The sequence below is a fragment of the Macaca nemestrina genome, chromosome 12 (assembly GCF_043159975.1).
Source record: "Macaca nemestrina isolate mMacNem1 chromosome 12, mMacNem.hap1, whole genome shotgun sequence".
Classification (NCBI taxonomy): domain Eukaryota; kingdom Metazoa; phylum Chordata; class Mammalia; order Primates; family Cercopithecidae; genus Macaca; species Macaca nemestrina.
This window is the reverse complement of record NC_092136.1, coordinates 118,198,476-118,225,946: the sequence shown is the minus strand read 5'-3', so window position 1 is coordinate 118,225,946 and position 27,471 is coordinate 118,198,476. Positions and strand designations below refer to the sequence as shown.

General features: G+C 41.1%; 1 protein-coding gene across 4 annotated transcripts in view; it reads right to left on the bottom strand.

Moving 5' to 3' along the window:
* Positions 1 to 1,110: 1,110 nt before the first annotated feature.
* The window catches only part of LOC105476411 (ubiquitination factor E4A), a 41,457-nt gene continuing 15,096 nt past the window's right edge, over positions 1,111 to 27,471 (bottom strand). For 3 of the 4 annotated variants that reach the window (XM_011732350.3, XM_011732351.3, XM_011732352.3), the window contains 14 exons: positions 27,087 to 27,289; positions 26,690 to 26,881; positions 25,102 to 25,435; positions 23,591 to 23,711; positions 20,480 to 20,784; positions 18,714 to 18,846; positions 17,464 to 17,651; positions 15,842 to 15,942; positions 15,632 to 15,745; positions 13,675 to 13,849; positions 9,750 to 9,930; positions 8,981 to 9,128; positions 7,199 to 7,356; positions 3,764 to 4,019 (listed from right to left, as the gene is read on the bottom strand). In XM_011732350.3, coding sequence (XP_011730652.1) covers positions 3,893 to 4,019; positions 7,199 to 7,356; positions 8,981 to 9,128; positions 9,750 to 9,930; positions 13,675 to 13,849; positions 15,632 to 15,745; positions 15,842 to 15,942; positions 17,464 to 17,651; positions 18,714 to 18,846; positions 20,480 to 20,784; positions 23,591 to 23,711; positions 25,102 to 25,435; positions 26,690 to 26,881; positions 27,087 to 27,289 — 2,480 coding nt within the window. In that variant the 3' untranslated portion in view covers positions 3,764 to 3,892. Of the gene's footprint in view, positions 4,020 to 7,198; positions 7,357 to 8,980; positions 9,129 to 9,749; positions 9,931 to 13,674; positions 13,850 to 15,631; positions 15,746 to 15,841; positions 15,943 to 17,463; positions 17,652 to 18,713; positions 18,847 to 20,479; positions 20,785 to 23,590; positions 23,712 to 25,101; positions 25,436 to 26,689; positions 26,882 to 27,086; positions 27,290 to 27,471 lie in introns of all 4 variants that reach the window. The other variant, XM_011732349.2, reaches the window with a different exon arrangement.

Here is a 27,471-nt window from a genome sequence, read left to right as displayed (position 1 = left end):
AAAAATTTGAAGTGGTATCAAGGAACTAAGAACTTTTCAGTGAAGGAGTGATTCTGCTGCCCTAGATACTGCAGAAAAGTCAAATTAAGGATGGGAAAGTTAATTTAGCAGTATGGCAATCTTTAACTAATTAGCGCAGTTTCAAAAAATTAGGATAGAAGCCAGGGTGAATGGTGAAGAAATATGGCTGTAAAGGATTACAAGTCAGAAAACCCAAGGGGGATGTGGAACTCAGGGGAGAAATTGAAGACAGAGAAGAGGCAGTCATTTATTTATTTAGAAATGGGGTCTTGCCACATTGCCTAGGCTGATCTGAAACTCCTGGCCTCAAGAGATCATCCCACTTCTGCCTCTTGCTTAGCTCTAGGATTACAGGCACAGGCCATCCTGCCTGATGAGAAGGGATATTGACAAGAGGCAATATCTTTTCCTGATGAGGCAGGAAAGGAGAACTAGCCAGGGATCTGTGGGGCCTTTTCCACAGATGTGATGATGGGAGAGAGGTTTGAAAGTCTTCAAAGTCTCTGAAGTCTTTATCTTCCCAGCAAAATGAAGGCAAACTCATTGGATTGTGAGGGGTAACTGGGAGGGGGGTATGGGAAGGAATTTAAGGAAGGAGGCCACAGTTTGGAATAGCTGAAGGACACACAGAAGGGTTGTTGGGCAACATTAGAGATAAGTTTGTGGTTGCACCATTCTAAAAATTGTGTTTTTCCTCCAGCAATGGTCTGCAGTTTGGATACTGCAGCAGAGGGGAATGGCTGAGTTGATCTAGGCTGACATCTTGCATGGCAGGGGTATGGAAACAAGGAGCAAGAAAGGGGAAGATATCAGCAAATGATTACAAAGACCTGGGGTTCAGGCCAGATAAAGAAAAACAGTGAAGCCAAGAGAGCTGGTTAGGAAAACCATACCGGGAGATTCATCTCCTGAGGGTAACCCCAGGGTCCCCTCCAGAGGCCTGGTAAAGTAGGCTGGATCAGCCAGGTCACACATATTTGATGTTACTTACCTAAAAAAAAAAGTGAAACATCAGAATCCTCTAAGTTTTCAAGGGGATTTCTGAAACTGCCACTAGCTTTTAATAATGGAATAAAGTGATAACAAAGGTTGTAAGTCAGGTGTTCATTTATTAAATACAAGTTTTGAACAAACACTGCCAGGCAAGTTTAACAAGAAGTAACCTTCCTGGAATGTTTCAAAATACAGTCGTGTTGATCAAGTTTTATTTCAATCAACCTTTTCATTTTCTGTTTCTAGGTTCATTTCCTGTTGAGCAATTAGAGCATGTGCATTATTTCCTCACATGACATCACAACAGTGCAGCATCAGCCTCTGGCTTGTAAAGGCACCCAGTAGACTTATGCTCTGTGCAATGGCTGCTTAGCAACCACCATCAAATAAAGTAATGAAGCTTTTGTAGAGTGTGATACCAAATAGCAACTGGCACCTTCACTTGCACCATTAAAAAAACCTTTAACATTTCCTTCAGTTTTCACATATCCATTAAAAACTATAGTAAAAAACAAAACCCAGACTGCTTGATAAAACATACTTAAACAATTTTCCAAGTTTAGTATTAGCCTCTTGGTAAGTTATGAGCAATACCAGAGCTGAGTGTAAGAGTCTTCATTTTGCTATCATACTCCAGCAAAGCCAACACACAAAACCAGGTATGTTAGAAAGTCTGCTCTACTAGATTGAGAGCTGCTTCTAAGTTCCAGACAAGACATCTTTTTAAGCTTCCAAGTGTATATATACACACGGTGTTGTACCAAGATAACTTTTTAAAGTCTAATTTTTTTGGATGTCCTTAAATTACTTCACAGAAAGAAAAAAGGCACAGAGGACACTTGGTTTCCTTACCAGTAGTGGCCTTAAGCTACACACTTGCCTGTGCAAAGAGTTTAAAGATATTCAGCAGCATTAATGGTGCCACAGCCATTCATAAAAAGTTTCAGGAAAATAGTTAAAAAAAAGAAGAAAAGCTTGCCAGAAAAGGCTTACAATCTGAAGGTTAAATACAGAAGAATACAGACAGAGACTGGAGGCAGCATGGGGGTTGTTAACTAGGAAGCTGCTGAGAATAGCTGCCTTCTGAGTTTTTGTGCCCATTTTCCTCCAGTTTTCTCCTGAAAAACTCTGGTCTTTTCCCCTCGTTTTTAAAATGAAAACATCCTACTAGATTGGGTTTGAAGGATAAATGCAAATAGGCAGACGCTTATTTTATACATAGTTCATTCTCAGAGAGGGAAAGGAGGATGATAAATACTGAATGAAGCTAATTTTAGAAAATAAACAAATCCTGTCAACCCATGCCGTAAAGGCCCAGGGAGCACACCAAATGAATCTTACATTCTGGCATTTGCAAAAGTGTCTTCAACTTCCTTTTTCATTTATAAGCACAGCAATAGGCCACACCTATTTTATCTCGGGTGGGAAGCCCTCTTAGATTTGAGGCTTTCCAGCTGATGCAATCGAAAACACATCAAGGACTGCTTATAGCAACTTGTGTTGAAATGTAAAACTACTATTTTATTTGAAAGAGACCATAGTTAATAACATGTTCCAAATGAAGCAGTGACACCCATTTCTTGATCCTATCACTTTTCTTGTCACTTATGACATCTCTGGGCTTAGAAAGACAGTGATATAAAGACAGTCCATAGGGGGAATGTCCCTAGTTAGCATATTAAGCTGCACAATTGAGTAGTGAGCTCAATTTCACTAATGAAAGTGGTGAACATCCACCTACTAACTACACAGGACTAAGTGGATATTTAAAATGGCTTGTGGACAAGGTTGTGCCCAAATTCCTACTTTGTTAATTGAAGACCTAAGGCTGTGTTAGAAGTGGCTCTTAGAAGTCAGGTCACAAGCCCAAACAAATATTAACTATATACATTTTATAATCTCAGCATTTTGTCAAGAATGAGTATGTTAGTAAACATGGCCACATACTGCATACATCTCACTATGGAAGAGAAAATATAAAGTGGTACTCAGTTTACACTAAACCAACATAAAAAAGCACATGGGGTATATGTGTGTATGTATATATCTCACACACTGAGATATACTGTTGATATTAGTGTCTTAAAATGACATTTTTCATGGATATGATATTCGTTGCCTAAACCTGCTTAGGCCTAGTCCTTGTAGAAACAGATTTTCATAAGAGAATAAGGGCCCAACAGTCTCCTCACCCCCATCAATTGGTAGGATTGCATTACCAATCCTCATTAAAAGGACTGTATAACAAAATTACAAGCTATCAACAGAAGTTGCACAAGATTCCTTTAAATTCCTTTTTTTTTTAAAAAAAATTCTCATCTATCATCTTATTCAAAAGTCTACACAAACTTCAAGTTATCTGCTTTTATGTGAAGTTATTCTGTAACACAGAAAAGGGTCTAGATCATGAGGACTAGTAAATACACAGGATAACACAGGATTTTCTGATGACATCAGCTGTCACTGAAATATGTGACATCATATACTTATAAAAGCAGCACTCACCAAAAATGTTTGAACAGTAATTGGAAGAGAAATAGCAGGGTGACAGGAAGTTTTAGTAGCTGAAATAATTTCATTTAGGAAAAGGAAGAAGAATATGAAGAGACAACAAAAGGTGAAATGAGTGATGATTTCTAAACTTGGTGATGCTATAATAAGTATAATTTCCTGCAAGCCAGGGGAGCATTGTCAAGTTCTTAGGAATCTTAATTATCATAATTTCAGCAAGAGCAGTTCTCTAATTTAGTAAAGAAAAAAAAAAAAAAAGAAAAGAAAAAGAAAAGAAAGAAAAGGAACAGAACCAGAAAGAGAGAAACCACAAACAATTGTTTATCTGCACTCTGGGGTTGGTTTTGGTTTGGTTAGTTCACAGTATCTATTCAAGTTGCTCCTTTTGTTGTTTCCTCTCTGCAAGCCACCGTTGGATTTTTTCTTTTAGTTCTGTGTTTGGACGGATCTGGTCCATGGTGAGGGGACTACGGTTAAAGGGATCTGTTTGGTCACTGGGACGAAGAGAGAAAGGGAAATAGGGTTATTTCTGTAAGTTCTAACATTCTAAGACAAAAATAGAACACCTGGGCATCGCATCTTAAGAATGAAGCCAGAGTGCATTATAACTTTGAGTCAAATGCCGAGTCGGGGTTAGAAAGAGTGAAAAAAAGATGATTCAGGAGTTTTTGTAGCTACTTTGTTCATTTATTTATTTATTTATTTATTTTTGGAGACAGAGTCTTGCCCTGTCACCCACACTGGAGTGCAGTGGTACCCAGGATGGAGTACAGTGTCGTGATCTCTGCTCACTGCAACCTCTGCCTCCTGGGTTAAAGCCATTTTCCAACCTCAGCCTCCCGCGTAGCTGGCATTACAGGCATGCACCACGACACTCAGCTAATTTTTGTATTTTCAGTAGAAACAGAGTTTCACCATGTTGGCCAGGCTGCTTTCAAACTCCTGGCCTCAAGTGATCCACCGGCCTCGGCCTCCCAAAGTGCTGGGATTACAGGCGTGAGCCACCCACCTGGCCTCTATTTCTTAATAAATTTTATCTCAACACTGCTGTTCAGATGATATTTAATTACAGTGGCTTAAAAAATGCTATGCTTCTGTCACCTTTAGATTTCTCTAAGACAGAGACACTGTACATTCATGTCAGTGTAAAGAACTATTTGTAATTATAGTGACAGATTCTTAGGACAGTATAAGATGTTAAGGAATAAAGCCTTGTAGACCAACATTTGATTTAGTCAGCTGATTGTTATGCAAGTACATGCAGATTATGGCTTCCTGACACGTAAGAAGGTTTATGACAGGTGTCAATCTTTTGACTTCCCAGGCCACAGTGGAAGAATTGTCTTGGCCCATACATAAAATACATGAAGACTAACAATAGCTAATAAGCTAAAAAAAAAAAAATTGCCAAAAATTCTTATAATGTTTTAAGAAACGTTACGAATTAGTGTTGGGTCACATTTCAAGCCATCCTGGGCTACACACACAGCTTGGACAACCTTGGTTTATGACATGCTTTAAGGGCTGATATACCTTCTCTCTATATTGAGGCCACTATAAAATATAAATTTTCATTGCAAAAGACATACCATCTAGCACAGCATAATCCATATAGTGAATGCTTAGTACCAAATACCAAAAGGTGAAAGTTTTTTTTTTTTTTTTTTTTGAGACGGAGTCTTGCTCTGTTGCCCAGGCTGGAGTTGCAGTGGCGCTATCTTGGCTGACTGCAACCTTTGCCTCCCAGGTTCAGGGGATTCTCCTGCCTCAGCCTCCTGAGTAGCTGGGACTACAGGCGTGTGCCACCACGCCCAGCTAATTTTTGTATTTTTAGTAGAGACAGTGTTTCACCATGTTGGCCAGGCTGGTCTTAAACTCCTGATCTCAGGTGATCCACCTGCCTCAGCCTTCCAAAGTGCTAAGATTACAGGCGTAAGTCACTGCACTTGGCCAGAAATTCATTTTTTTAATATTAAAAAATTTCCTTAACTTTGGGTCAAAGTATACAAAATGTATCTATCTGTTTATTTAGAGACAGTGTCTTGCTCTGTTGCCCAGGCAGGAGTGCAGTGCTGCAATCATAACTCAGTGCAGCCTTGAATTCCTGTGCTCAAGCGATCTGCCTCAGCTTCCTGAGTAGCTAGGACTACAGGCATGTGCCATTACACTTGGCTAATTAAAAATAATTTTTTGTAGAGATAGAACTTAATGTTTTTTTTTGGAGACAGAGTCTCGCTCTGTCACCCAGGCTGGAGTGCAGTGGTGTGATCTCGGCTCACTGCAACCTCTGCCTCCTGGGTTCCAGTGATTCTCCTGCTTCAGCCTCCCAAGTAGCTGGGATTACATGCATGCCACAAGCCCGGCTAATTTTTGTATTTTTAGTAGAGATGAGGTTTCACCATGTTGGCTAGGCTGGTCTCAAACTTCTGATCTAAGTGATCCACCTTCTTCAGCCTCCTAAAGTGCTGGGATTACAGGCATGAACCACTGTGCCTGGCTCAATATAACTTAATTTTAAATATGGAGAGGCCAAACAAGGTGGCTATGCTTGTAATCCCAGCACTTTGGGAGGCTGATGTGAGTGGATTGCTTGAGCCCAGGAGTTTGAGACTGGCGTGGGTAACATAGACCCCTTCTCTACAAAAAATACAAAAATAAGCCAGGAATGGTGGTGCATGGCCTGTGGTCCCAGTTACTTGGTGAGGCTGAGGTGGGAGGGTCGCTTGAGCCTGGGAGGGTGAGGCTGTAGTGAGGTGAGATCACGCCACTGCACTCCAGCCCGGTGACAGAGCAAGACCCTGTCTCAAAAAAACAGATAAATCTATAAATAGGCAGAGTCTTTCAGCACTCATTTCTATCTAATGCTGGACTAAAACAGTTAAGGGGCCCATTCGGTAGCTAATAAGCTACCATTTATTGCTTCATTCCTGACTTTTCTATAGTTATCATGGGGCAGACTGTCCAAAGAATAGGCAGGCTGGGGAAAATTCATGGTTACCACAGCACTTTGGGAGGCTGAGGCGGGTGGATCACTTGAACCCAGGAGTTCAAGACCAGCCTGGCCAACATGGTGAAACCCTGTCTCTACAAAAAATACAGAAATTAGTTGGGAGTGTTAGTGCATACCTGTAGTCCCAGTTACTCCAGAGGCTGAGACAGGAGGATCACCTGAGCCCAGGCTGGAGTGCAGTGGTGTGATTTTGGCTCACTGCAACCTCTGCCTCCCAGGTTCAAGCAATTGTCCTGCTTCAGCCTCCCGAGTAGCTGGGACTACATGTGCGCACCACCATGCCCCGCTAACTTTTTTGTATTTTAGTAGAGATGGGGTTTCACCATGTTGGCCAGGCTGGTCTCGAACTCCTGACCTCAAGTGATCTGCCTAGCTCGGCCTCCCAAAGTGCTGGGATTACAGGCATGAGCCACTGCACCCGGCCAGAAATTATTTTCTTAAGGCAGGAAGAGGTAAGGTAAAGTTAGCATTTCTTAACAGAATGTTTTGTTGTGAAATGTTTATATCCTAGCAATTGATACCAAAATGCCTTCCAACATATCAGTAAATCAATAATATGTGGTATCTATTGGGTGCAAAGTACTGTATTAGGTGCCTGGGAAAGAAAGATAGCAAACTAATGTGTATCTGTGCTCTTGAGTCTGCTTTTTGGGACTGGCCTACCTGAGCAAATGTCTTGCAATGGTGGATCTATCCACAGTGACTCTGGAAGATGGCAGCACCACAGGGTCACACATCAGTGTGCTCATAATGGGATCCAGGAACTCATCACAGGCATCTGCATAGGTTTCCTCTTCCTGTTGTTGGAGGTCTGCAAGAGACTGAGTATACAACATCTGGTAGTTAAAGTGAATTCACAGTGCAGCTGAATTCAGCATGCTCAATGACAGAGTGAGACTCTGTCTCAAAAATAAAAAAACAGGTCATTAATAACCCTTGACAGTGATAGTGACACATGTGAGCTTCATTTTCTCAAAAACAAGCCAAGATAGATATTCTGAGAACAAATTAAGCATTGAGCCCCAACTCTGGACCTTTAAGTTGGCTCAGCTGCTGGCAGTCACACTGGAAATGGGTTGAAATGTTAGGAGGAAAAGAAATACATCACATACAACATCCATCTGGCAATAGTTCTGTTATAAATACCATAATTCAAAAGGGGACGGAGAAGGGGAAGTGGAGGAGGGTATTGTTTGCATAATTAGAGTCACTCATGCAGCCTGTGTATGAAAAGCAGTTTTTGATTTTTGATACAAACAGGTATAGGAATTTTAAAGTTGTTTCAACATTTAATTCCTTCACAACTCGAGTTCCTCAGGGATCCACTAAGCTCTAACCAAAGACGAAGTCCAACTCAATAAAGAAACTCAATGAAAGGAAGACTGACAGCAACAAGGTTGGTTTTCTATTAGACTTTTGTGCCATGATTTTTTTCCTTCTTTTTAACTGCTAACAGAGCTGTCATACTCTAACCAAAGGGATTTAGCTAAATACAATATAGTATTTTAATTTTTAAAATGTATGCATATTCCAATAGAAGCCAACTACCAACTACAAACATAGAGACAATGAAAATAAAAATTAGTGACTGAAAACTACTCATCTTGTATTTTTTCCAAAGAAGTTATTCTGTATTAATGCCCTAGGTTTTAAAATCTATTGGCAACTCTGTGCATAAACGTTTTCGTAAAAACATCTTACATAAATGTGTACATTCTTCTCTTCTAGTTGAGGTTTCTTAAATTTCTTTTTTTTTTTTTTTTTGAGATGGAATCTCACTCTGTTGCCCAGGCTGGAGTGCGGTGGTGTGATCTTGGCTCCCTGCAACCTCCACCTCCCAGGTTCAAGTGATTCTCCTGCCTCAGCCTCCCATGTAGCTGGGATTACAGGTGTGCTCCACCACGCCCAGCTAATTTCTGTATTTTTAGTAGAGACGGGGTTTCACCATGCTGGCCAGGCTGGTGTCAAACTCCTGACCTCAGGTGATCTGCCCACCCTGGCTTCCCAAAGTGCTGGGATTATAAGCATGAGCCACTGCACCCAGCTGATTTCTTAAATGTCTAGTCTCACCCTCATGTTAACAAGAATAAAACTAAGAATATTATAGTTCTAAGTGACTGACCAAAAAGAACCATCTGTTTATATTTTCTCATGGCAATGCTCTTTTCCTCCCTGAAATACGGTAAAAATCAGCACAGCTGAGGCGACAATCTGATTTTTTGTGTGGATTTTTAGGAGATGGGGTCTTGCTATCTTGCCAAGGCTGGAGTGCAGTGGCTGTATCCACAGACATGATCATAGCACATTGCAGCCTCAAACTCCTGGGCTTAAGCGATCCTCTAGCTTCAGCCTCTTATGTAGCTGGGACTACAGGCTTGAGCTACCGTGACTGGCTGACAATGTGGTTCTTAATGAAATCAGCAAACAAATCCTCCTCTTCCTCACCTTGATTCTCTCTGCCAAGTTGCTGAAAGCCACAATCATGTTCCCAGGCTTATTTATTTTCTTCAAGACTCGAACTGTCTGTGCAAAGAGAGTTGGGGAATAGGAACGTCCATCCTTGGGCACAGTGGCACAGAAATTCTCCTCATCCCTGGAAGGTCAGCATCAGAAAAAAACTACTCACCAGAGGATAGGTCAATGGAAGAGACAATAGACAGGCTGCAGAACAAGTATTCTCACCACTTAAAAGCCATGAACATTCTTTTAATATATATATTATTTATATATTTAATATATTATATATTTCTTATATATATACTTTTTGATATAGAAAGACTTTCTAGGAAGTCTATCAAGTATCATGTGACCTTAAAAGAATGCTACTTTTCCAAACAATGGTACAACCAGTAAAGTTTATCTTTGCACAGATCAAAGCAGAATTTTGGAAATCTTAATGTCCCATGGGTCACTCAAAATCTTATTAGTTTTTAGAGACAGAGTCCTGCTGTGTTGTGCAGGCTGGTCTCAAACTCCTGGACTTAAGCAATCCTCCCGCTTCAGTCTCCCAAGTAGCTTGGACCACAGGCACATGACACCTTGCCCAGATAAAATCTCCTTATTTAAAACTACAGAAGATTCCTTCATCAACCAACTAGGAATGAATCATTTCTTTTCTATTTTCACATAATTACCAACCGGTCATTCTACTATCAAAACCCTAAATCAAAACATTAGCATCCCCTCTGGCTTGACAAATTTCAATCTCAGGTACCCAAGATTTAAGTAGATAGTGCAGATATCTGATACAAGCTGCTGGGGTTTGAAGTCAAATTCACTGAAGTCCTTGACTTTTAAGGCACCCATCTTGGGGCCAACCAGGTGTTGCAGGAAGTAGTTCAACATGGAGATGATGCGCTCAGCCAGGAAGGGATGCACAAAGAGTGACTTGATCTCTGGAAAAGAATCCAAAGTCTCTGAAAACTCAGTCCATTAGCACTCTTTTCCTTATTAAGTATAGTTTATTTGGAGACCTCTGGGGACTACTGTTATTTTATTTTTAAAATTTTTGAAGGAACTACTTTTTAAAAAACTAAGTAATTCATTTTCACTGCAGAAAATATAGACAAGCAAAAACCAAAACCAAACACAAAACAGAAAAGACAAAAACTACCACCTGGAGATAAACACGGTTAACATCTTGCTATTTTAACATTTTGTCCTTCTAGCTTTTCTGTCCATATTTACACACACACACAGACATTTTTAAAACAAAAATGATCATATTTTACATATTCTGAAACTTACTGTTTTCAGTAACTATATTGCAAATACTTTACCATTTTATTAAGTGTATGTCCCTGTGCTGTCCAACATAGCAGCCCCTGGCCATATGTGGCTACTAAAATTAAAAATAAATAAAAAATCCATTCCTCAGACTAGTTAAGTATGGTTCTGGACAGCCCAGATTTATAGGATATTTTCACCATCACAGAAAGTTCTATAGAATAGGGGTGATTCACATAATCTTTTTAAAAAATGAGATAGGGTCTCAGTATATTGCCCAGGCTGGTCTCAAACTCCTGGGCTCAAAGTGATCCTCCTGCCTCGGCTCCCAAAGTGTTAGAGGATTACAGGCGTGAGCCACTGTGCCCAGCTGTTTTACATCATTTTAAAAAAAAATTATGTTTTATTTTTTTCAGACAGGGTCTTGCTGTTGCCTAGGCTGGAATGCAGTGGCACAATCATGGCTCAAGGCAGTCTCAACCTCCTGGGCTCAAGTGATCCTCCTGCCTTGGCCTCCCAAAATGCTGAGATTACAGGTGTGAGCCACTGTAACCAGGCTGTTTTCCATCATTTTTTTTCTTTTTTTTTTGAGACGAAGGCTCGCTCTGTCGCCCAGGCTGGAGTGCAGTGGCACGATCTCAGCTCACTGCAAGCTCCACCTCCTGGGTTCATGTCATTCTCCTGCCTCAGCCTCCCAAGTAGCTGGGACTACAGGCGCACACCACCTCGCCTGGCTAGTTTTTCGTATTTTTTAGTAGAGACAGGGTTTCACCGTGTTAGCCAGGATGGTCTCGATCTCCTGACCTCGTGATCCGCCCGTCTCGGCCTCCCAAAGTGCTGGGATCACAGGCTTGGGCCACCGCTCCAGGCCTGTTTTACATAATTTTTTATGGCTGACTTTTCCAGTTGTAACTGCACCATACGTTATTTATTTAACGTCTTTACCGGTGGACATTTTTACTATTTTCAGTTTTTTTCCTACACTTATCAATGACCTTCATTGTGGATACATCTTGTAGACTAATTGCTTCTTTTTTTTTTTTTTTTGAGATAGAGTCTCACTCTGTTGTCCAGGCTGGAGAGCAGTGGCGTGATCTCTGCTCGTTGCAACCTCTGCCTCCTGGGTTCAAGCTATTCTCCTACCTCAGCCTCCCAAGTAGCTGGGACTACAGGCACATGCTACCACACCTGGCTAATTTTTGTAATTTTAGTAGAGACAGGGTTTCACTATGTTGGCCAGGTTGGTCTCGAACTCCTGACCTCGTGATCCGCTCGCCTCGGCCTCCCAAAGTGCTGGGGTTACAGGTGTGAGCCACCGCGCCTGGCCTATCGCTTCTTCTTAACAAATCTGTAAGGAACTGCTATGTCATAGGGCATGAATTCCAAAAACTAAAAAAAAAAATTTATACATGTCAAATTTAACAAGCCAGACAGTATCATAATGCTATGTTTGGTTGGTACTGATAGTTGTTGATTTTTCAGTTTTAGTCATTATCACAAATCCCTCAATATATAGTCAAATTTTTGGTTAAATAATTTTTTTTTTTTTTTTTTTTTTTTTTTTTTTGAGACGGGGTCTCGCTCTGTCACCCAGGCTGGAGTGCAGTGGCCGGATCTCAGCTCACTGCAAGCTCCGACTCCCGGGTTCACGCCATTCTCCTGCCTCAGCCTCCCGAGTAGCTGGGACTACAGGCGCCCGCCACCTCGCCCGGCTAGTTTTTTGTATTTTTTAGTAGAGACGGGGTTTCACCGGGTTAGCCAGGATGGTCTCGATCTCCTGACCTTGTGATCCACCCGTCTTGGCCTCCCAAAGTGCTGGGATTACAGGCTTGAGCCACCGCGCCCGGCCTGGTTAAATAATTTAGTTATTAAAATTATGTAAATATTATTCACAGCAGAGCCATGTGCTGTCCTAATGAGTATATAGTTCCTTTTTAGTATAACTTTTTGCTTATTTGCTTATTTTCAGAGCCTCTTATCACTAAATTCTTTCCAAACTCTCCATTGGAATTTAAAACTCTCAACACGGTCATTTCTAGCTGCTGATTAATTTTTGGAAACATTCTTTCTGGATGTTTCTATCCTTTGCTCCAACGTGGACTGCTTGCTCTACAGGCCTGCTATGTAGTGGTCACACAAGCTCCTTTTACCATCATCCTGGGAATCTCCTTTGCGTCTCCCTTGTGTTGAATTCCACCTTCCTCCTCCTAGGTTTACTTTCCCTCAGAAATGTGTCTCCGCTTCAAATGACACTGTTGAAAGTGCAAAGCCATTTTGATACTTAAACTATGGTAACATTACCTGACTTCTCTGCGATATTTTAGGGTCTTCTTTTTACCATGATTTCCTAAAATTTCACAATGTTATACTTCAGTGTGGGTTTTAAAAAATTCTCTGTGCAGGGCCCTTGGCAAGCCCTTTCAATTTAGAGGCTATCTTTGAGTCTTGGGGATTTTTTGGTATCTTTGATGATAACTTCCTTCCCTCCATTTTTCTCTTTTGAGACTTCCTAGATCCATCCTTTGTTTCTTATCCTTTCTCTTTTAATTTCCATCTTTTTCCTTCTGTTCTACGTTCATAGAAGAGTTCCTTGAATTTATATCTTCTAACCCTTTTACTGAATATTTAACATTTCTGAGGTAAAAATTTCAATATCCAAGAGCTCTTTCTTATTCTTTAAATAATCTCTTTCATTGCCTCTTTGTTCTTGTTTTTTTGGTTGCTATATCTTCTCTTATCCCTCTGAGATTAAAAAGTTTTTTTAAAAAGTTTTTAGAAAGTTTTCACCTATTTGTTTTTCACATTAGAGGATTTCCTCAAATGGTGATTATTGTTATATCATATTTAGCTGAGACATTAAAAATGATAATTTCAGTATATAATCAGTATAAAAATGGACAGATTTCACATTTTAACACTAAGTCTTGCAGTACATATTTTATACTTATAGCACATCTCAATTCAGACTAGCTACATTTTAAATCCTTGAAAGCCACATGTGGCAAGTGGCTACTGAATTGGACAGTGGAGCTATAGAGGGAGTAGAGATAAATGGCTGTTACATCCACCATATTTAACCAGGATTCAAGCATATTTCTCAGATTAACATACATATATGTACATGTGTGTGTGTATAGACACACAAATATTTATATGGCTAACTTGTCCTCCAGAAAGATTTTACCACCTTATGCTCTCTGGCAGCTGTGTGAGGGTGACCATTTCTTCATTCCCATGTCAATAATAGGCATTATCATTCTTTTTGAAACTTCTCAAGTGATTCGTTTCCCTCCCAGATGTGGAGGATACTGTCACCAGGGTCTGAATTCTTAGTTTCAGCTAGGCTGAACCCTCAAGTGAAGCAGATCTTGGCCATTACTTTTTTGGGGGAAAGCAGTAGTTTGTATCCTTACCTGATGTGAGAAAGGCAAGGGTACCAATTGTTTCATTGGACATGATGTTATGGAAACGTGCCAGCTGTCCAAACATCTGTAGGCCGGCCTCCTTTTCTCGGCGGGCTTCTGGAGTCAGACTATCCCATTCACCTCGGTCCTTCTCAATTTGCTGAATCTTTATCTTGCTCAAATACTGCAGAAACCAGAGATGGGATGTATCAGAGAAGAAAGGTGCAGTTGAAGGGACGTGACATTTAGGAGGTCCTATTAAAAATCCAGTCAACTAAGCTGGGAAAACAAGGGATCATGTAAGAGACATGAGCCTTTATTTCTCAGCATAGGGCTGAAGCTCAAAAGAACTTTCAGGAAAAAAAGAAATTGTGGCTTCATACAGATTTGTTTCAGCTTGGGTACATTCACAGGTAATTCCCCTAGAAATAGTATATCATTATTAAATGGAAAGAAGGATGAAGAGTTTAATATATGAAACCCAGGCCAAGAAACAAAAAAACTAAAAAACCCCACACTATAGTGAAAAAACGATGACTCCTTCCTGAAAGATGAAAACAAATCCCCCCCTGCCAAATTCCTTACAAAAAAATCAAAGCTCTATCAAATATGCAAGATGTGTGGAAGAACATAATTATTTAAAACTCTCTATTTCATGTCATCCTTCCTGTTGTAGCAAACAACTTGTTAAACTTAATCTCATGAAAATACCATCTGCTTCATACTTTGTGTCACACACCTCTTGCTTAAAAGGGTCTGTTTGTAACAGGACCTATTCTCACTTTTGAAGAAAACCTATCTTAAACCCTAAAGTGTAGGATTATGAAGAAATCAGATCAAACCTTTCTCACAAATTAAACACAAGCTACTCAGGGGACTGCTGATCACAACGAGGAGCTCATGATTGTCTAAAGGCTACCCTCAGGATTTACCTGCTTCATCTCCCTTTAGGTCAGTGCCCTGTCCATCCTCTACCCATCACAGGTAAGGGAAGTTTTGCTCTACAGATAGCGAGGTTTTTATGGGAGAAGTAAGCAGATCCACCAGGGAAGGTTAAGGAAATAATACACTGAAGGAGCTGAGAGGCACCCAGCTGCTGCATTTTATACTTTGTGAAACGTTTGTTTCACAATATAGCTAAGAATTTAGGAGGCAGTGGAAATATGAGAAATATTGACAACTTGGAGCCTTTATATGAAAAAATAACCCAAATCAGAGATTTTCTTTCAAGTAGTGGTGCAAAAATCAGAATCTTTTAGGAAAGTGGGTTAAAAGTCATTGTCTTAGTAAGATATTTTACTGACATGTTGGGATTAAAAGGGTTTCAATGACCAAAAGTTAGCTCCTTTGATTTCTTTCTTTCTGTAGTGCCGGCCTGATGAATTACTCCTGCCAATACAATGTAGTTTGGCTTCACCATATGGTATTTTCTTTTTTTTTTTTTTTTGAGACGGAGTCTCACGCTGTTGCCCAGGCTGGAGTGCAGTGGCGCGATCTCGGCTCACTGCAAGCTCCGCCTCCCGGGTTCCCGCCATTCTCCTGCCTCAGCCTCCTGAGTAGCTGGGACTACAGGTGCCCGCCACCGCACCCGGCTAATTTTTTGTATTTTTAGTAGAGACGGGGTTTCACTGTGGTCTCGATCTCCTGACCTTGTGATCCGCCCGCCTCGGCCTCCCAAAGTGCTGGGATTACAGGCTTGAGCCACCGCGCCCGGCCACCATATGGTATTTTCAACTCTGCCAAAATGTCCATCTCATGACGCTTCAATGACCCTTGATCTTGGTCTCTAATGGAATGAACTAGAAAGCTCTGTAATGGCAAGCTTGGTGGTACACTACTAACCACACATTTTTGGTGTTCCAGTCTGGTACTAGGGGCATAAGGACTGCTCTATATGATTAAAAGGTAAAATGTATGTACTGATGATGATTTGATGGTATGGGGCAGTTAAATCTTTTTTTCTCACCTGTATGGCTTCATCCAAAAGGAAGATGGCATCATTCATTAGCAGGTTAAGAAAGCGGAGGAAAAGTGGGGGATTCATGGCTTCTAAATTCTTAGAGGCATAGTCAGCCAAATCCTGTAAGTCCCAGCCCACAAGAAAACCATTTTAGTATTGAATTACAACTCATTGGGGCTTATATAAAGCGACAGGTTTCATCAGAAACTCTCTCACCTTAATGCTCTCCCGATAGGTATCTGTCCCCCACATGTATCTTAGGATAGGATACATGGGACGACGGTAATTAAACTTCTGTTCAAATTGATGGGGGTCTCCTGGAGTAAGGCAAGAGCAAAATATCAGCAAAGGTGGTGTCATAAGAGGAAGAGCTTATGCCTATGTGTAGTCATTTGCTTTGTAGCCATTTGCTTTTGAGTGTGTTAAGACTACTAACAAAATCTGCCCTGGAGTTTCTAGAGGTCTAAAGTTATGGCCAAGTGTTTGCTCATTTCCTTACTGAGGAAGTAAAGGGGAGACAGAGATAAAGGATACCTTACTCTGCAAGAGACAAGTACCAAGCTATAAAATAAAAGTCAAGGGAAACAAATGCTTCCATATCCAAACATGAGTACTTCTCAGGCTTTGAGACAGGGTACTGTTTAAACAAACACAGGGGCTCAGGGTTACATAGAGAGGGAACGTTGCCCACTGGTGTTTTTTTTTTTTTTGAGAGGGATTTCTTGCTCTGTCATCCAGGCTGGGGTGCAGTGGTGCAATCTCAGCTCACTGCCACCTCCACCTCCCGAATTCAAGCGATTCTCGTGCCTCTGCCTCCTGAGTAGCTGGGATTACAGGTACCCACCACCACGCCCGGGTAATTTTTGTATTTTTTGTAGAGATGGGGTTTCACCATGTTGGCCAGGCTGGTCTCAAACTCATGAGTTCAAGTGATCTGCCTACTTCGGCCTCCCAAAATGCTGGGATTACAAGCATGAACCACTCTGCCTGGCCGCCTGCTCGTATTCTTTTTTTTTTTTTTTTGAGACGGAGTCTCGCTCTGTCGCCCAGGCTAGAGTGCAGTGGCGCGATCTCAGCTCACTGCAAGCTCCGCCTCCCGGGTTCATGCCATTCTCCTGCCTCAGCCTCCTAAGTAGCTGGGACTACAGGCGCCCGCCACCGTGCCCGGCTAATTTTTTGTATTTTTAGTAGAGACGGGGTTTCACCGTGGTCTCGATCTCCTGACCTTGTGATCCGCCCGCCTCGGCCTCCCAAAGTGCTGGGATTACAGGCGTGAGCCACCGCGCCCGGCCTCCTGCTGGTATTCTTAATCGAACCATTAGACGATTGGAGAGTTAGATAGTCTGGTTAAGATAAAAGAATCTCTCAACCAGTACACTGCCTCTTTATGCACTATTCTGTAATTTTAAGGCAGAGAAAAATAAAGACCCAGGTTTTAATCAAAAAGTCTAATTTGAGTCTGATTTGATGAAGCATCATAATAAGGGTGTTGGAATACGTAGATTTCTTCAGGTGACACAGACCTGATTCTACCACTTGGTAGTGAATGTCATGACATGGACAAATAATTTGATCTTTTGGGCAGTCATGTCTTCATTTGTAAAACAGGGATAATTAAAAATAAATAAATAAATAAAACAGGGATAATAGAGTGAAACTTTTCAGATGGTGACAATGGGATAATGTTAAAAAAAAAGCACTTATCATCAAGCCTGGCACATAGTAGGTATTCAATAGTAATGGCTTGACATTTCTTTGATATCCAAATACAGATCAAACTATGAAACTCCACTGGTATCAGCTTCTCAGTTCTGGGCTCAGCTTCATGACTGCTTTACCTGTAAATTCGATGTCCACAAAAACCTTGATTAGAGCCTCTGCAAGTTGGGGTGCATACTGAAAGTTGCAGAACACACGTTTCCGGTGGAACACACTGGATACCAAAGGATTTGGGGTCTGATCCAGGTGGGGCATCACTGCTTCCAACACCTCTGCTAGTTTGGCCCTCAGGTGGGGATTCTTCATTCTGCAAAATGGGAAAAAAGCAAGATGAGCAGATAAGCTTAACTCCAAATTTATGACGCTGTTCTCTCCACATAAGAATAAAAATCCACCCTAAACCATCATTATAGGAAAAAAAAAGATCCACTTCTGCAGTTTTAAGTTTGTCAGTTTCTTGGTGTGGGTGGAGGGTGGGAGGTGGTGATGCAGGGTACATCATTTAGCTCTTGAGTTGACAGCTTACCAACTATGAGGGTGAGCACTTAAGTTTTTGAATGCTTAGCCATTGTTTACTTCTCTGTAATAATGCATTATTTACTGCTTACTATTCTCTGACAGTTTCATGTGGAATAAATTTGCCTTTTCAAGCTTTCTGAGGGTAAAGACTAGAATATAATTATGCTACATTACCCATGACGCATACAGTGTATGCATAATACTTGTTGACTTATGACTTCTCATTAGGTATGCTCAGCTCAGTGAAGAATTGGCTTCTCTCTACTTATCACTGATACGGCTCAGGGAATTGTGGGTCACTCTCTTCATTGTGCAGCAAATCTTCACTTTTGTACACAGAGTTTCCATTTCCTTTAGCCTATGCATCAAAAAAATCAGGGAAGCAATTCTACAAGTCACAGTATCTTCCTTTGGAAAAGAGGTCTAGAAGCTATGAGTGAGAAAACTTGAAATGAGAAATAATATTGACTTAAGTTTACTGCTCATCCAACTCAGAATAGCAAGAACAAGCTTTATCATCATATAATTATTAGAAGATCATTAGCACCTGGCTGCCACTGGTAAGTTTCTGGCATTATGTTAACTACTTTAACCATGGACTAGCAGTGGAATTCCCATAAGATACCTTATTTGCAGGATTAAGTTCTCTGTGGGCAAAGTTCATTGTTTATTATACCTCTCAACAGTGGGGTTTCTGGCTACCCATATGGATGGTCAGGTGATTAATTAATGTTACCATAACTTCTGAAGGCAACCCCTTATGATTCAGGCTTGTTTATTTCTTGGTTTAGAAGTCTTCTGAATGTTTTACAGCCTAAACAGTGACAGAACCAAGCTTACAGCACTTCACCTTTCTATGCTTCCAGTGAAAATGGTGATAAAGTGAAGGACATGCTCCAGGGAATCTGCTGATGTCTCCAAAATGTCATCGGCAAAGCGGCGGAGAAAAATGAGAAAATCACCCAGGTTATCTGCAAAAAATTCTGAAAAAGAAAGTATTCACTGGAATTAGCCAAACATCTGTATATTTGTACTAATAAACAACACTTAAATTCCTTTCACCCTACTTAATGAAGGTTAAAAAAAAAAACTAAATGTTTTGTTGGTACTAGAGATGGTGATAAGTCAATAAACGTAAAATCTCCTTTAAATGTAAGTCAATTTAAATTTTTATTCAAGTAAATATATGAACAGTAATGACACAAAATGTTAACACACCAGTATACTAATATATACATTTTTAGTCTCAAGGTTAACTGTGGTTTAAACCCTTCAGATGTGTGAGGACGCCCTAATAAAGATTAACATGTTAGGTGATGGCGGTAGCCAGACTCCAGGATGGTCCTCCAATGATCACTGCTTTTTGGTTCATGACCTTATGCAGTCCCCTCCCATATTCACTCTTTCAGAGTAGAAGATAAACTCTGAGGCATACAGCAGACGTGATGCTATGTCATTTCCAAGATTAGGGTATAAAAGCTTACAGTCTCCATTTTGGTCACTTGCTCCGGGGGAAGCCAGCTGCCATATCATGAGTAGTATTTAGAAGACACATACATGGCCTAGAAAAGAGGCTGCTGGTCAATAGCACAAGCAACTGAGGCCTGTCAACAACCACATGACTGGGCTTGTAAGTGGATCCTCCAGCCCTAGCAGAGTCCTCAGATTCCTAAGGCCCTGACAGCTTGGCTACATAACTTCCTGAGGAACTCTGAGTCAGAATCACGCAGCTGAGTACGCTGTTTGCAGTGTTGTTGTTGCTATTTTGTTTATTATTATTTTTTTTTGAGACAAGGTCCTGCTCTGTCACCCAGGCTGGAGTGCAGTAGTGCAATTATGGCTCACTGTGGCCTCAACTTCCTGGGCTCAAGCCATTCTCTCACTTCAGCCCCCTGAGTAGCTGGAACTACAAGTGTACACCACCATGCCTGGCTAATTTTTTAGTTTTTGTAGAGATAAGGTCTCCCTATGTTGCCCAGGCCAATCCTGAACTCCTGGGCTCAAGTAATCATCCTGCTTCGGCCTCCCAAAGTGCTGGGATTACAGGCATGCACCATCATACCTGGTCTGTAGTTTTAAGCTGCTATGTTTTGGGGTAATCTGTTACACAGCATGATATGACCAATACAATGGTTAAGAACACATAACCTGATTAGATTGGCAACACCTGCCCACCCCTCAATGACTCACTGACACACACACACACACACACACAAACACACACACACACACAAGCTCTCTCTCTCTCTCTCTTTCCCTTCTGAGTTAACCAGTAGGAGCTAATTTTTTTTCTACAAAAAGGACAGGAAAGGTTAGATGAATGTGTAAGTTGAACAAATATTAATGATAGGAACTAATAGCTCTGAAAACTCTGATTACACTTAATCCTTTGAAGATGATTTTCTGGTATGCACAGCAGTGGGGACACAAGGTTGAGGAACAAATTGTTAGTCACCCAATACTTTGACCAGTAGATATTATCTAAGTTTGAGTTGTTTCTCCGAAAACAACTGAATGATAATGAAGAAAGGGTATTTTGAGGATTAAACTTCCAAACTGACCCAGTTAAACTCAGAAGGCTATAAATAGGACATTCCCAAGGGAAAGCCTGCTTACCTGGCACATAAGCCAAAGAGCTGTAGCCATCTGGCAAAGGAAAGGTTAGCTCTATTGGTTGTGAGCCCTCATTGCCTATGGCCAGTTGAACCAGTAGAACAGCCATGGACACCTGCAAGTTTAGGCAGTTTTGTAGCATTTGTGGCTCTGTCATGGCAGTCTTGGTAGAAAGATAGATGGTCATCAATCGTTCAAACTGCTCACGAAGATTGTCAGCAGCAGGGCTAGAACTCTGCTGAGCATCCCGCCAGGCAACCTGCAGCCGATGCAGATTTTGGTTGATTTTTACCATCTGATCATGCAACCTGCCCCCAAGAAAGCAGAAGAGATCGGGTCAGGGAAAACAGAAAGTCACACACACACACAAAAACCAAACAAAAAACCAAAAAAAACCACCTCAATTATTTATCTAGTCTTCTCTTTAAGGATAGTAGGGAGTTGCAGTTGCAATGACACAGAGGGCACTCACAAAAGTTTTTGACAGGACACAGGCAGGGTGCACAGCAATGGGAAAACGTTGCCAAGTATTCAACATAATCGAAGCTAATTGCAAATAGTTAGCAGCCTTCGGCTGAAATGCACTATCCAAAGAAAGGCAGCTTGGTTGAGTAGGGTGTAGAATGGGCTGTTACTACATAAAATAAATAATTATTAGGCAAAGTACAAGAAGCCCAGCAGGATAGTTTTACATCACATGAGGGCAATGATCATACTTTGATGCAATGATCACACTTTGATGGGGTTATATGGATAGTCTTTCTTCGGTTAGTAGAAAACTAAGCTGGTGAAAAGGGACTCTAGATTAGTAATGACCACATATAAACTAGTAGCCACCTGAGATGCAATCTAAGAGCAGCTTCCAGCACTCTGTTGTTCAATATTAAATTAAATTATTCTTCAGAAAAGGTCAGCCTAATATTCTCTACTGAAAGGAAGACACATAATTCAAAGTTACGGATAATGGTCCAAAATCATTTCCTTTGGCTCTGTAGATAATGTCTTGGCTAGTTAATATTGGGAAACTAGATGATATTCATTTTTTGTTTGAACCTAGGCAGTTGAGCAGGTTAAGCACATGCTGAACTTTTATCTACTGTCTTATTTAGAATGTCTATGATGGAGATTTCTCTCTAAAGATATAATTTCATTCCTCCAGCAATGTGTTGACTGGGTAGTTTTGAAAAATGCTCTGCATCAATTCAGGTATCTTGAGAAGGTATTAAAAATTGCTATTCCTAGTGTCCCTTTCTATGACTGCGTTGCTGTTTTCTCCCTCTACTTATACCTGTCATAATCAGCTAAATCAGAGGAAAACAAATTACAGAATAATGAACAGCCAGAACCAGAACTGTTTTTGGAAGTCATACATTCTAGTTCTAAAATCTTCACATTTCTAGAATCTTCTTTATCTAATGTCTTTTGTGGTCCTATTGATCTCATCAGACTCCCTTATAAACATTTCCTTAATTTTTGCCATTTTTGTCTCTCTGTAGAGTTAGAACTTGGTCTTTTTTTTTTTTTAAATTAATTAATTATTTTTTTTTGAGATAGATTTCCATTCTGTTGTCCAGGCTGGAGTGCAGTGGCACGATCTCGGCTCACTGCAACTTCCGCCTCCCAGGTTCAAGCAATTCTCCTTCTTCAACCCTAACCCTAACCCCAACCCTCCTGAGTAGCTGGGACTACAGGCACGTGCCACCAAGCCAGGCTAATTTTTTGTATTTTTAGTAGAGACGGGGTTTTACCGTGTTAGCCAGGATGGTCTTAATCTCCTGACCTTGTGATCTGCCCGCCTCAGCCTCCCAAAGTGTTGAGATTACAGGTGTGAGCCACTGCGCCTGGGCAAACTTCATCTTTTCTCACCAGGAGTAGTAATGAATTTTTTTTTTTTTTTGGAGACAGGGTTTCACTATGTTGCCCAGGCTGGAGCGCAGTGGTGCAATCTCAGCTCACTGCAGTCTCAACATTCCGGGCTCAAGAGATCCTCCCACCTCAGCCTCGTGATTAGCTGACACTACAGGCACATGCCACCACGCCCAGCTAATTCTTGTATATTTTGTAGAGACGGGGTTTTGCCATGTTGCCCAGGCTGCTCTCAAACTCCTGGGCTCAAGTGATCGGCCTGCCTCGGCCTCCCCAAGTGCTAAGGATTACAGGCATGAGCCACCACACCTGGCCAGTAATGAAAATTTAAGAGCAGAAAGTGCAATACAAAATGAAAACAATTCCACTTTCCCAGATCATAACAGAAAGACAGCAATTTAATTTTTAAAGTTTAACAGGTCAAAAGTTAAAAACAGGTCAGGCACAGTGGCTTATGCCTGTAATCCCAGCACTTTGGGAGGCCAAGGTGGGTGGATCACCTGAGGTCAGGAGTTCGAGACCAGCCCGGCCAACACAGTGAAACCCCATCTCTACTAAAAAAATACAAAATCAGCTGGGCATGGTGGTGCATGCCTGTAATCCCAGCTACTTGGGAGGATGAGGCAGAAGAATTGCTTGAACCCAGGAGGTGGAGGTTGCAGTGAGCAGAGAATGCGCCACTGTACTCCAACCAAGGTGACAAGAGCGAAAATCCATCTCAACAACAATAAAAGTTAAAAACAAATTTAAAAAATCTGGACAAAGCTGATTCATGAAACACAAATAAATTCATACAATGCCCCTTTTCTATTAGATTTTAATGTAAGCCTTTAGAATAAGCTCAGATTATATCTCTAAGACTCTCCCTCTCTTTTTTTTTTTTTTTTTAAGAGACAGGTTATCACTCTGTCACCCAGGATGGAGTACAGTTGCACAATCATAGCTCACTGTGGCCTCCAACTCCTTGGCTAGAGCAATCCTCCTGTCTCAGCCTCTGGAGCAGCTAGGACTACAAGCATATGCCACCATGCCTGGCGATTTTTTTTTTTTTTTTTGGTAGAGATGGGGGTCTTTCTTGCCCAGGTTAGTGGTCTTAAACTTCTGGCCTTAAGCAATCCTTCTGCCTTGGCCTCCCAAAATGCTGAGATTAAAGATGTGAGCTTCTGTGCCTGGCCAAAGACTCAATTTCTACCTTCTGGTTATCAACACAACTCAACTGTTTTTTCCTAATGACATCAGAGGAGTTACCTGTGAAATCCCAAGTACAAGGTATACTCTGTCAGGGCAAGGTTCTCTGTTACAAGGTTGTAGTTCTGTGGAAACTTTGGCTCCTGCACAGCTGGGATCAAACAGGTTTCTTTGTCCAAACCTCAAAGAGGTTAAAAAAAAAAAAGACAAAACAAGGGTAAATGTCTTGTCACAGACATCCATCTTGGTCTCCAGTCTCCTCTTACACTCATTCAATTTCCATACTGTTAGCAGTGATATCTTCTTAAAAACATTTCTTGTCATATTAGTTCTTTGTCTAAATATATCTTTTGGCTTCTCACCGTCTACAGAAATACAGTTAAATCTTTTTCACTTGACCATGAAATCACCAAAAATTAAAAGGAATAATACTATAGATTGTTTCAAGTGATAGGCAATAGATCATTTGTATTTATTTTGTGTTTTTCTGAATTTGATTATTTGCTTTTGAGCAGTTATCATGTTTACAATTAGAATTATAAAACTGGAATGAAATATACCAAAATTAAGAGTGATTTCACTTAGAGTGGTAGGATTATGAGTCATTTATTTTCTTTTCATTTCTCTGTACTGTTTTCTCCAATCCAGCCCCAACTATCTTCCTCCCTTGACCCATTTCCTCCCCAACTGAACCCCATCTACCCCTTGCCCTAGCCACATTGAGACTCTCACCATTTCTTAGTCAAGACTTTCCATAGTTTTATACCTTTACACTCGCTTTTCTCTCTGTATAAAGGGATCCTCTTGCTGCTTTGCCTGGTAAAACCTAACTTGTCTCTCAAGACTCAGCTACGAAGGCCTCCAACTTCTGCAGAATTGTTTACTCCCTCCTCTGTGCCCACACAGCTTAGCCCTATACCGTATTATAATTATCTGTTAATATATCTGCCTTCTGGAGCCTGAGTTCAAAAAGGATGAGGACTCTGCTTTATTCGTTTTTATGATGTATGAATGAATGAACATGCAAGGCTGCCAAATCCAGAGAGAAGGTCTCACTAAAGTACAACATTTAAAAGCTACCAAGTGTTTTTTTTCTCTTCTCAAAAATCTGTCTTTAAAAAATTCCGGCCGGGCACAGTGGCTCACGCCTGTAATCCCAGCACTTTGAGAGGCTGAGGCAGGTGGATCATGAGGTCAAGAGATCAAGACTATCCTGGCCAACATGGTGAAACCCCATCTCTATTAAAAACACAAAAAATTAGCTGGGCGTGGTGGCACGCACCTGTAGTTCCAGCTACTCAGAAGGCTGAGGCAGGAGAATTGCTTGAACACGGGAGGCAGAGATTGCAGTGAGCCGAGATAGCGCCACTGCACTATAGCCTGAGTGACAGAGTGAGACTCTATCTCAAAAAAAAAAAAAAATCTAAATAGCTCTTGTTTCTGCCTCATCTTTTTTTGAGAAAGGAACTCTGTGAGAAAGGATAAGGGAGTGAATGCTTTACACATTACACACACACACACACACACACGCACGCACACACACGGTTTTGAGAAGCCTGGTTCTCCCCTACCTCTCATGTGTACATTTTTAATTTTTCGTTCTTCATCGTTCAACTCCTTGAGGGCACAGTATGTGGGATTAAAGGTGAGGAGCCGAGAGGATCTGGGTTTGCAGAATGGCTGGCATAGCTTCAGGAGAGCAGCACCCAGATTCAGAAAGAAGGCATCCGAGGCATACATTTGGAAAAAGATTTCTGGCATCTGATTGGCCCAAATCTTGGTGCGGCCTGCATTTGCATGCAAACAGTTTCCAAGCCAGGACAAGATACAGTGTTTGGTTTCTGGAGAGAGCTGGAGTAAGTTCTTCAGCATCTGGTAGATCTTTTCGTGGAACTGAGCCATGAACTGTTCAACCAGAAAACACAACCACAGAACGTTCCAGTTTCACAATCCTAGTATTTTTTATTCCCAAACCTTAGCAACTGGCAGTTTCTAAAAATATGCTAATCCTAATCTTTCCCCTCACTCTCTGCGCCTTATCCCCTAATTTGATTTTAAAATATATTTCTGGGCACTTATAATTTTCTGATCAGCTGCCGAACCGTAGATGGCATTACATAGTATTAGAGCATAGGTCTGTAAATTTTTTCTGCAAAGGGCTAGACGATAAAGATTTCTGGCATTACTTACCGTACAGTGTCTGAGGCAATTATTCAACTCTATCACTGTAGCGTGAATTCAAACCACAAACAATACATATACTAATGGGCATGACTATGTTCAATAAAACTTTATTTATAAAAACAGGCGGCAGGCCAGATTTGGCCACTGCTAGTTTGCCATGCCCTGCCTTAGAGAGTTGTAATGATTAATGAATAGGAGACTTAAACTAATAAATAAGAAACTTAAATCCCCAATTCAATCATTTAAATGCCTCATGTTGGCCAGACCTCTACTATAATTTATGTGAAGAAGCCCAAATAGAGAGGGCATAGGTTGGACAGGAAAAGGAAGAAAAACTGAGTTTATAAGCTAGAGTTCAGTCAAAAGGTTTTCAGAGCTAAAGGTATAGCTCAGTGAGAAAAATGAGGGTTGCAGGGAAGTAGCTGTAGCAGTGCTACAGCAAAGGGTAAGGAGTAGCAGCAGCTCATTCTTAACCCACACAAAGGTTTATCCTCTGTTCTTAGCATATGCTAAAAGGAGGGCATTTTTTTTTTTTTTTTTTTTTTTTTTGAGACAGAGTCTCATTCTGTCATCCAGGCTGGAGCGCGATGATGCAATCATGGCTTACTGAAGTCTTGACCTCCCAGGCTCAAGTGATCCTCCCACCTCAGCCTCCTGAGTAGCTGGGACGACAGATGCTTGCCGCCATGCCCAGCTAAGTTTTGTATTTTTTTGTAGAGATGGGGGTCTCACTGTGTTGCCCAGGCTGGTTTCAAATTGAACTCCTGGGCTCAAGCGATCCTCCCACCTTGGCCTCCAAAGTGCAGGGATTACAGGCTTGAGCTACCACGCCCAGCTTTAATTTATTTATGTGATGTAAAAGCCAACTAGATCAATTTGCTTTCCCAGAGAGGCTTGAGCGGCCTTATCTGTATCTGCTTTCTGAGAAAAGTATTTTAAGGTCGGGGGCTGGGATGCCCTGGTAAACAGTTCCACCTGATGGATGTTGGCCTCCTGTACTTTGATCTCCTGGGGGCTGGAACGAGATGGATTCAAAAAGTAGCCATGATTTTCTACAACACCCGGAGTCTTTAATAAGCAGGAGATATTCAGAATTACTCCCAGCAAGGTCTTCTGGTACATTTGCCCATTGGTAGGGTCCTTGGGCTGAATGTATTCTACAAAAACCTGTAAGAGAAGACAAGTCCTGCTTATTCGTCTGCATGGTGAGATAAGGTGATGGGGTGGGAGGGCCTCAAAACAGTTAAGTTGATACAACAACCAAGCTATCTTTTTCTTATTTTATAGGTAATATTACAGTGTCTTCAGGATAGGGAAGCATAGTGTATTACACATCTAGCTCAACTGAATATATATCATCTTTCAGACCTACCTTTGCCATATCTTTTTGCCTAGTGAAATAGAGAAGAATATCCAGATATGCATACAAAAGGATCTGACAGAGCTCGAGATCTTTTATTCGGCCCAATAAAACATCAAACACTGGAATCATGACTTCTGGAAATGTTCGAACTTCCTCATCCAATATCAAGGCTTCAATGACCTCTTCCAGAAACTCAGTTACATCTTCAAAATCTAACAGAAGACAAATGAGAGAGAAAGGAGGGCACAAGAATTTTTATACGCCTTTACACGCTAGCTCTTTACTTGCAATAATTCTTTTTTTTTTTTTTTTTAAGAGATGAGGGTCTTGCTTTTTTGCCCAGCCTGGAGTGTAGTGGCTATTCACAGGTGTGATTATAGCACACTACAGCCTC